The sequence below is a fragment of the Limulus polyphemus genome, unplaced genomic scaffold, assembly GCF_000517525.1.
Source record: "Limulus polyphemus unplaced genomic scaffold, Limulus_polyphemus-2.1.2 Scaffold410, whole genome shotgun sequence".
Lineage (NCBI taxonomy): Eukaryota > Metazoa > Arthropoda > Merostomata > Xiphosura > Limulidae > Limulus > Limulus polyphemus.
The window spans coordinates 321,575-333,071 of NW_013666020.1; the positions used below are offsets into that span (position 1 = coordinate 321,575).

At 34.4% G+C, this 11,497-nt stretch overlaps 1 protein-coding gene across 2 annotated transcripts in view; it reads right to left on the bottom strand.

Annotated features, from left to right (window-relative positions):
* The window catches only part of LOC106458057 (glypican-6-like), a 115,059-nt gene that overhangs the window by 40,701 nt on the left and 62,861 nt on the right, over positions 1–11,497 (bottom strand). For both annotated transcript variants that reach the window (XR_002610302.1, XM_013917511.2), the window contains exons 3-4: positions 5,170–5,372; positions 1,066–1,254 (exon numbers count right to left, since the gene is read on the bottom strand). Coding sequence is in view for 1 of the 2 variants with exons in the window: in XM_013917511.2 (XP_013772965.2) it covers positions 1,066–1,254; positions 5,170–5,372 (392 nt within the window). In the remaining variant the exon portion in view is untranslated. The remainder of the gene's footprint in view (positions 1–1,065; positions 1,255–5,169; positions 5,373–11,497) is intronic.

An 11,497-nucleotide genomic window follows, 5' to 3' on the forward strand; every position in this document is an offset into this window, starting at 1 on the left:
GGTTCCCTGGGATATTGAGACTAACGTGCTTACTAGGTGTAGCGTGAATTATTCTTTAATTCTATCATACATTTGACGAACTTTAAAGAATTTTAGCTGTGCCTTATTTTTCATGCTATCAACAACCAACAAACGAACGAGAAAGTTGAAATATATCCTGGTTTATTATCATGCGAAAGTGTACCAGGCCGTTAAAGATATATTATTTGTAATTAAGCATACAATTTAAAGTTATACACTAGATATTACCTTTAAAATGATTTTTGACACGTTACATTGGTTTGTTTTATATTATCTGCTGAAAAAAAAAGATTAAAACTGAGACATGGGTAAATTCTATAATTATCTTCGAAAACCCCCAGTGGGCCAGCAGTAACATATCGGAGTTTTAAAATCGATTCCCCCTCGGTTGACAGATAACGTATTGTGTAGTTTTGTATTAAAGAAAGATCTTCGGAAATAACTGAACGGAAAGTAGATTCACTTCATAATATTCAAAATAACTGAACGTAAAGCAAGTCTACTATAAATTATTACTAATACAATGAAAAGCAAGGTAACTCCAACTTATACTATTTTCTACCAGGTAAGTAAAGGCGCGATATACCCCTACTTCGTAATCTTCCAAAATGTTTGACATCTACCATATTACATTCAGATTTTATTCGATGTTCGTGAATAAGATAGTGCTTAATACCTTTACTAAGCCTGTTGAAGATCCTAAACTTAATCTCTGTAAACAAGTAATCACTGAGTCATCTACGAACGATTTCTAAACTTTATAGCTTCATAGCAAATGTTAATCAACAGCTAAATTTTGCGTTTAACCTGAAAGAGATATTTTTCCTTTCATTATGGGATCTTGATCTTCTCCCTAAATTAAACCAACACCTTAAACTTAGTCTGTAAACTCTGTAAAAGAGGGTTTTATTTTACTGTAATGAAACCATAATAAGCTGCGATCTTTTTAATAGCAACTTAATACAGAAGAGACACTTGTCACACTTAAAAATAGACATGTTTGAATATTATAATAATTAATTAACCTAAACAAATACTCTTCACCTCCATGATTTCTCGGACGACATCTCTGCCCACTGCCAGAGCTTGCACAAAAGTTCGAGTTGCGATGAAAGATCGTTTTAATTCTAACGTTAGTTTCCTTGGAACGTCGCCAAAAGGTTTCAGTTCTTCCATGTGATCACTGATACAGGCAAGGTAACTGTCGCTGAAGGTGTACTGATTATTCAAAACCTGGAGCAAATAAACGAATTTACGAAATAAAGATTAGCAAATGAACCTAAAATATGTCACATTACAGACTACTTTTGTAAAGACTGCAATACCTCAAAGTATTCTTATACAAACACGTAAGTCTTATCTTCAGTATAATTAGGTGAAGTAGAGGCAGACAGATGTATTCTATGTAATGACTATTCAACGTCTGATGTACAAGAAATTTAATTTATATTTACCCACAAATAACTGATTTGTTTTTAAATCGATTACTACCGGTAGAGGTTCACATGTTGCTGTGACAATTCAGTGATAAATCTAGCTCATAGTCACTCGATTTCCACAAAAACAAAGGAATTGTGATTATTGTGCAGAAGGACAGATATGAATTGTTACAAATGAAATGAAAGAAACAAAGCATAGTGTGAAGTGAAATAAAAAATGGTTTATCTTGTCGAGCATTGAAATCATAAGATAAATGAAAGAAGAAAAATGTTCTAAATAGACTGTGTTCAAACAAAAAGTGAAGAGTAAAATAAACTTTGACGTGTGGGTAAACTCAAGAGATACAAAGTATGCGCGATCCACAGGTACGGGATTATTAAGATGGTGACGAGACGTCTGTAACAAGTTATGTCTCTTCCACACCAGAAAAAACGAACTAACATACTAAAAAGTAGGACCGAATCTGACGTGAAAGTACCAAAACTTCGTTCACAATACATATTACCTCTGTAGCTGACCAGTCAGAAAAAAGGGCATTGGAATGGGAAAATATTTCTACTACATGTGACAGTCACAAGATATCAGCAAGACACGTGGTAACCACACCAGATATAAGGTCTTGGTGGAATGAAATATATCAGAACTACATTTTGATTTCGTTTTGCATTAAGTAGACGGCGTGATGCTACCGAAAATTGATCGTTTTTTAGAAGGGTATGTTGCACCCTTTCCAATGCAAAATATTTATATACTAAGAACATACTTTATAGTTAATGTCACTGGAGAACAAAAGAATATGGATCAACTTGGAGCACCAGCATCATCCAGAAAGATACCTCCAACAAGTCGTAGCACAGCTGTGGTAACCAAGGCGTGGCGTCTTTTAACAGTTGAGAACCCACGAACACGAAGGTCATGGGCGAAAGCCGTCCATGTGCCCCAGGCAACAGTATATATACAACATAATAAAGACGAATCTCTTGCTTGGAAACAAGGTCAACAAAGTATGGGTTCACTAAGATATAATTCTAGCAGCTGGGTCCAGTCATGTTTTATTTGAAGACTATGTATCATGATAATATCCCTGTAGCATAGTTTCCGTCGCAAAAGGCTCTGTCACGACGTTGTCTTCTCCAAATCACGCTACTTCTCCCTGCTTGCTTTCCATAATCCATCTAGTGTACGAGGATGGTGATTTCTTAGCACCTGTTTTAATAGTCCAATAACACAAAAATACACTGGTTACTTCGCCAGTCTTCAAATGGAATAGCATGAATTCGTGTTTCATTTTCCAGCTATCTGAGGACCGCAACGGTTGAGCAGATATGTTGTGAAAGAAATTTATTTACACGTAACCTATGTCGCTTTTTCAGAATGAGATTCTTCTTTATTATGTTATGTTATGTACTATTGCCTGAGGCGGGTGAACGGCTTTTATCACTGACCTTTGTGTCTGTGGACTCTCACCTGTTAGAAGACGCCACAATTTGCTTACCACATGTTGCAGATCTCTTTCTGGATGGTTTTAGTGACCCAAGTTAAGCCATATATATTTGTTTTCCAATTCCATCAAGTACAAGGAATAACCCCATCTTGGAAAGTTTAAATATCCGACCTGAACACATCTTTATGATCTGAAAGTATGAATATTTTGCGGCTGAAGTAAAAACCAAAATCGATTTATTTTAGGCGGCATCACACAACTTATGCAATTCCAAACACTGTGAAAACGTAGTTCTGATACATTCCATTCCACCATGATTATATATTGACTATTGTTGTCATGTGGCTTGCTAATAGGCATATTCAAAATCATTTTAATATAACATACTCAATCCTCCACAGGAGGTTTTCGCTGAAGTAGTATTTCACACGTAGCTGTAGTATTACAGTCTCTCTGCCTTAAGATCGTCGTTGTGCGCCTTTTACATTGATTTATTAAAGAATCGAAGATTGCAATTGACTACATCTTTTTCGTCAGCCGTGAAAAAGCCAATACAAACACGAGACCTGGAACCGGTGATGCACTGGGGCATTTGTACCACCAATAATTTGGCTTATCTAACGTTTCTTTTAAATACTTTTGTTACTGAATGATGTTATGCCCCATCAATATTACCTGACGGTCATGTATTACTTTTAGGCCAAACGATGGCGCTGCGGCTAGTTTTTGCTAATTTGTGCCCTCATTGTACACTAAATGTTACATACACGGCTATCGACTTAATACATCAATAAATTGTATAAAATGAAACACACGTATAACGCGTGTAAAATAAGAACATAATGAAAACTATTTCTTACCTTAATGCATTTTCACTAGCCGTCAAAGATGTGTTTGTAATTCTGTACCATGCCGTAGTTTACTTTTCGGCGTCTCTATTGTCACTTGCATACTGTCACTAAAAGTAACAAACAGCAAGCACGCGCAGTGGAACATTTATTTTTAACTTAAGAAATATAATAGCGAACTACATGCACTGGAGTAGAACTACCAAATGGTATTCTATAATAACCTCGCTGTTAACCCCCTAAAATTAGTTATAAAAAGTTCAAAAGCTAATTTCTGACTCTTTCGTTGATGTCAAGGAAAGTTTTCATTTTATTATCGCCCCTGCCCCACCAATGACAATTTGCTTCCGGTATCGCTAATGGCAATCCCTCCCAACTCCAAGTGCAACGAATGTAGTCTTAACGCTGATTTATTTACCTAAACATATATTTATATTTAACAAAGTCTAAAATATTGATTCAAATCAAAATATTACTCACAACTGTCATGTCGTAGAATTTTTGAAATATCCTCCAAAGATAAATTGTTTATTTTAGAGCAAAGTCACATTGAGCTATCTGCTGTGGGAATCGAACCACGTATTTTAACGTTGTAAGTTCGTAGACTTACCGCTGTCCCATCGGGAGACGCTACACATAAAATAACACTATTGCTAAAAATATACACACGTTGACTGTTAATCCAAACGTAAAGCAGTCCAACAAGAAACACAGTACACAGAAAAGAAAAATCCTTTTTTATATAATTTCAAGCTATGTTCAAATCAAACTTAAAATTTTCGCAACTGAAAAAAAAACACATAAAAACGAAAGATTAGTTGAACTAAAGCAAAATCAAGTAAGCCTTTTTCAGCATTTTTCAATGTCCGTAATTTCGACTTGGGAATAAAAGATACTGTAATTTAAAAAAAAAAAGAAACACGACTTATCTCCAAAAAACACCCTTATTTATTCCAAACGTATCAGCTTTATCAAGGAATAGCAGTATCAAACATCACGCCAAAGTTTGTCCAAACTGAAAAGTCACAGAGAAACAAAAAAGACCTTCACTGCTATCTATATTTTTTGTTGAATATATTTGTTTTATTTGTGACTTTTATGTTTGAAAAAAAAGAAGAAAAACTTCAAATGCGTAATTCATAAGTAACTGCTGCAGTTGTAGAACTTTTTACACAAAACTAGAAGAGAAAAGAAACTTACCTTTTTACACAAAACTAGAAGAGAAAAGAAACTTACCTTTTTACACAAAACTAGAAGAGAAAAGAAACTTACCTTTTTACACAAAACTAGAAGAGAAAAGAAACTTACCTTTTTACACAAAACTAGAAGAGAAAAGAAACTTACCTTTTTACACAAAACTAGAAGAGAAAAGAAACTTACCTTTTTACACAAAACTAGAAGAGAAAAGAAACTTACCTCAAACATTTTCCTGTAGAGCGTATCAAAGAACGCGCCAAGTGCTTTGGACAGGTCGATTCCTCCTGAATTATAATAACTCCTGAGATCCTGGAACATACTCTTGAAGATGTATGAATTCCTGTCGTACAACATACCGTATGTTCGAAGAAACATCTCGTGGAATTCCTTCTGAGACTTGTCCAACATTTCTTGAAAGAATTCTAAAAATAATAATAATAACAATGAAATATCTATATCTTAAGAGATCCCCTATAATAAAGTATGATAATATTATATATAAGTTAATTTTATGCCCATATACACAACGATAATACCATAATGTTCCCTCCTGGGTTTTAAATATCAATACAGCTACGTTTGAAAATTAACTAAATAATATAACTTCAGCATTCAAACTGACTTATTAACACCGACATTTTGACTTTCCCCTTCGTAGGGAAGACTTTGATCAACAAAAGTTCCACACAATTGTTAACTTCATTTACAAACAATTTAACACACTTTGTTGAAAACTATGTTATATTTATATTTGTCTCATCGCAACTTTCATGAGATATATCTGTTTAGATAATACGAGGTTGTCTACAAGCAAAGAAAACTTTTCAAAATGGAAGAAAATGTATGGATGGCTAATATCAATCCTTCAAATAGAATGCAAACAAGATAACAGAGATGGTATTTGCATCAACCCTACTGAGTTTAATTTATCTTATTTTTGTCTGTTAACATTTTACTACACTGTGTGCCTGTTCTATTGTGTAGGGATGATACAAATTCCATCCCTACTATTTTGTTTGCATTGTTTTTGAAAGATTGACTGATATTCGCCATCCCTACATTTACTTCCTTTTTATGAAAAGTTTTTTCTCTACTTATTTGCTTGTTTTCTTAATGTAGTGTTTCAACAGACATAGAAGTGTTGTATTTATAACCAAGTTCCAACTGTAGTATTTATTGTTTATCTATTATTGGATAGTAAATCCTGTTTCACCCTGTACCTACGCTTTTTAAAGAAACACCAAATATCTGTAAAAAAGCTGACTTCAAGGGGTAATGATAACATCGTTTACACTATAATTATGATTTTTTTTTAATTACTACTAGTTATTAATAATACTTATAGAAGCGGATACTCCGTTTGAAACTATGTCACCTCAGTGAAATTGGTTGACACCATTATTTTGGTTTTTGAGTTATCATGTAATAAAAGAGACGCAGCGGAAAGAAGAACAAGAAATTCAAACTTTTTGCTATAATATTTACAGACACTGCCAGAACTTGTGACTCAGTCATGGCATAGATATTGTTATAAAGGGAAACATTGTATAGTACTGTAAAGTTCTGATGACCTATTCAGGAGATATTTAAAATATCATCTCGATGAACAATCTGGGCCACCCCTACATAGGTAATGCTACCGCCTGCCTGATAAAAGCGTACTTTTACAAACTCATCTTTTGTACTCACTTTCAAATACAGAGTACGTATACATAAATTTGTCATTTGTGTTGACATTACAGATACCTATGCAAAGCGAACTTTTTTTTAACAAACATCAAGACTGTTTACTGTTGATCCGTCTTAGTTCATGCTTTTTTCTTAACTTTTTGTAATTCCGTTAAGAAAAGAACTGCTGAAACATTAAAAAAAGGAAGGATAAATTATCTTAAATGAAAAATAACGTTTAAATATAATTTTGCTTCTCATCCAATGAAGAGATGTTTTGAACCCCTGTACGCTCTATTACCAGTAAGGGCACTCTGCATCAGTAGTCGATTTTCAGTTCTTAATCCTTAAATAATCTAACTAGTATAGATGGACGAGTCACCAGGGAGACCATTTCTGACGTCACTCCAGGTGTGGTATAGTTGTTAGGGAACATCAGTATTCAGTAACAGAATTCAAGGATAGCTGTCACTTCCAGATGAACTTCTGAGTTTCTTCCTCCTGCGATAAGAAGCGCCATCCTCTTGTTTTCCTTACCTCTCTTCACCCCTGTTCTTTTATCGAGCGACACTTTTCTGTATTTTAATGTCTAAAACACAACTTGAGAAGATTAAATTTCGAAAATTTTTTGTCCCTTAATGATATTTACGCGACAAAATAGACAGTGAACGGGTGTGTGGAATTTCATAAAAACAAAACTAGCAGATTTACTGTAGAAATAAAGTTTATAATCCATTCCTTAATGTATTGTGACTCTCGGTTTTCTGTTTTATCGTTCTTTTTAACAAGTGGGATAGAAATAAAGAAATTGACTTGAAATCCTATTTTTGTATCTATTATTTCAACTTTTGCTTACAACGACGACAAAAAAAAAAACTACTGATACAACTTATCTCAGTTCCTCTGTCTCTTCCTGAAAAGCTAAGAAAAATGTTATATAATATGACAAACTAGACCATGTTTTGACTGATACCTTGAGGACAGAAGCTTGCCAGAAGTGGATAGCCAATTCATTACTCGTGGGTATATCTGTCACTTGTGAAATTTTATTTTTGAGTATTCACTAAAATATATGTTCTAAATAAATATAACTTTGATAATGTCAAAAAGGGGGAATAATCAAAAGTTTATGCAAAGCTTGGCGTCGCTTTTATTACAAAACTTCTCTATTTTAGACATTTTAAAATTCCCCTAAAATCAGACATCACATAAGAATCTATTCCACTGCAAGTGCCCCCCAGTGGCACAGCGGTATGTCTGCGGACTTACAACGCTAGAAACCGGGTTTCGATACCCGTGGTGGGCAGAGCACAGATAGCCCTTGTGTAGCTTTGTGCATAATTAAAAACAAACAAACAATCCACTGCAAGTAAAGTAAGATTCGAAATCACATACAGTTAAAAACATATTAACAACCATTTACTCTGTGGTCCTTTTTTCCCTTCTAGATGAAGAGGGAAAATCAATTCAAAACACACGACAAACGTCAGCAAAGTAACAATGGATAAAAAATATATCGATAACCTGAAACGAAGCGAACTAAAGAAATTGGAACTCCACTAAAGATCTGACTCTGGTCAATTTTCTGACTACTGTAGATTTACTCGAACCAGAAGGTCTGAAAGACGTTCATAAATCTACAAAATTTTCCTCATCCAGGCAGACGGAACTTACACCAAGAGAATATTTGATCGATAGGCCTGAATGATTCACTATTTCACATCGTTTGTACACTATCAAGGCAGGCGCTCTGCAACGCGGTCACATGACAGCAAAGGAACATGGAAGTGTTTTGAAAGCAAAGATGTCTTTAATATTAGTTCTTCGGAAGATGCATTCTCAGGGGATATCAGGGCTCAGTCAACCACTCCATTCTTTAGTCTGTTCCTGCTTTAGCGGGGAATTTATCAAACATATTTACACAAAAGCGATAACGTTGTCTCAGGAAACATGATACTGAAAAAACTTGGAGACAAAGAAAGCGAAGGAATAGTTCATGAACTGTGACTGATTTCATACAGAAAGGAACATCTTATCGAATCATATTTTCAAAGAAATTCGTTTATATAAGTACTACTCAAACGAGTTTTGATCATGTGGTAGTTTACATATTAAAAAGAAAGATTTTTCCTAATAAAAACTGTAATATGTATTACATTATAAAGAGGTAATTTAAATTAAAAATATATATCGTCATGTACGTCAAAATACTGTTGTATTTTTTTTTATTTGTAATTATGCACAAAGCTACACACTGGGCTATCTGTGCTCTGCCCACCACGGGTATCGAAACCAGGTTTCTAGCGTTGTAAGTCCGCTGAAAATACTGTTGTTTGAAGTTAAGCATAAAGCTACACAATGGGCTATCTATGCTCTGCCCACCACGGGTATCGAAACCCGGTTTCTAGAGTTGTAAGTCCGTAGACGTACCGCTGTACCACAGGGGGGGGGGGATGGCGTCTAAATATCAAACATTACTCACACAAACAACTAGGAAGAAATGTCATATCGGTGTTAATCTTAAGAGTAAAAAAAACGACAAAAAATTAAATAGTAACTATTTCCGATTTTTTTTAACCGATAGCTTACGAAAAACAAAATACTGGCTAACTTTTACAGAAAATATACGAACTAGGAGGTCAGCGCAAATAGAAAAAAGAAAAACATGACATCATATGCTTTTGTTTGTTTGAGCTGTCTGTGCTCTGTCCACCACTGGTATCGAAACCCGGTTTCTATTATTGTAAGTCCGCAGACATACCGCTGTGCCACTGGGGGGCGAAGTCATACACAAAAATCTTTCATGCAATACAATGCTCTTAAAGATTTGTCAACTGGTACCAAGAGGCAAAAAAGGAAAGAAAGAGGGAGATAAACTACCACAACATCAACCATCTCAATTTTGACAGACAAGAGGAGAAGCATAAACTTCCTTCGATAAAATCTGTCCGTCGACATCGTCTTGGGTAGTACTTTCTTGGTTCAAGTTTCCAGTTTTCCTTATCACTCATACCAAAATTATCTTGTTAGAAAAGTAATAACAACAACATGTTTGTACAGCTTTTGTTATTATTCTACATCAATGCGTAAAATTATATGAATTCACAAGAAGCTAGTGCAGCGCCACACAACGGTAGCTGTTTTATTTCGACCACCCATTCAGCACTGTGACATCATCATATCTAGGGTCTTCCTTTCTACACCTCATTCGTTGTCTTAGCCTTTTGTGTAAGGCCTCAATACAAAGCCGATTGAAGTTGAAAAGGCTGTTATACATCATGCATGCTTAATCTTGCTTACAAATCGACTAAACTATCGCAGATTTCAAAAGAAAATATGTTAAAATCATATTTTTTTTGCTCTATTATATTATTTTGGAACGTAGTTACAAAATTGAAATCGATTGTATTATTTATAATCAAAACTAAAGTTTGTTTGTTCTAGGTTGTATCATTACAGCCTACTATATTTTACCACTTTTAAAGTTTATTTGTTTAGTGTTAAGGCTTACCTGTTACTAATATAAAGCCTACTTTCTACCATTATTAAGGCTTACCTGTTATCAATGTAAGCCTACTTTTTACCACTGTTAAGGCTTACCTGTTACCAATGTAAAGCCTACTTTCTACCAATGTTAAACATTTGCTACCAACGTTAAAGTGCATATGCTACTAGTGTTAAATCTTATATGTCACAAGAGCTAACGCTTGTTCTACCAGTAATAGGGCCTTTTATTTTCCGGGCTGTACTTTGTATTTTATTTTTCTAGTATTGTTAACGCCAGTATTCTTCCAGTGTTTACCGTTCATGTCTAATACTATCAGCACTTTTCATCAAGATGTGTAAGTAACGTCTTACTTCATGTTTTTTTTTCTTTTTTTAATATTAATGGTTATCATGTTTAAAGTAACTTGTAACTATTTTAACAATTAATTTTAATTTTTACATTCACTAAGATTATTTTGTAATGTTGACTTCGAGTAAGAATTACAAAAATTAACTAAATTCCCGAAACTGGTGGAAGCTCGTGAGATATTATTGTGTTTGTTCGTTTTAGAATTTTCGCGCAAGGCTACACAAAGGGCTATCTCCGCATAGCTGGCCTAATTTTGGAATGATAGACATGAAGAAACTAACTAGTCAACAACAACCACCGCCAATTCTTAGGCTACTCTTGTCTAACCGAATAATGTGATTTGACTCTCACTCTTATAGTGCACCCACCCACAACCTCAAATTGTGGAGTGTGTTTTCGGAAAAGGAACACGAATCATGAACTCCTGATTCTTAGTTCGGGCATGCTCATCACTGAGCTACGCCCAGCCGATATTATTGGGACTAAAGCCGAAAATATGGTTAACAGTGAGGGTCCCAACTCATGATTCAATGCAGCTTAATTTTGATAGTTTGTAGTTACTGTTAATTGATTTGTGACACAAAGTAGTTCTACTAAGTTTGGTATACAAGATTGCTTAAGTTAAAAGTGTTTTTTTTTCTTTAGTTCTGATCTATACAGTTAGCGTAGTTTTGATCAGAAGTTGTTAGTATAATTGTTAAACTATGTAGCCTATTATATTGTACAAACAGCAACATCTAAATTCCATCAGTTTTAAACATATATTCTACCAATTTCTATATATTCTTCTATTTCTCTATTACTAATGTCTATGTTCAGCTAATGTTAAAATCGGCATTCTTTACAAGTTGAATAGAGTTGTTTAAACATTTGTTTAACAAGTAAAAGCTTGGAATGGTCTATTCTTTCATTAGGGGTGTGTCTGTGAGCCAGACTAGTTTCGGTAAACAAATGTTTAAACAACTCTATTCAATTATGTACTACAGCTGCCCAGTGTCGGCTAACAATACGATGAATTAACCT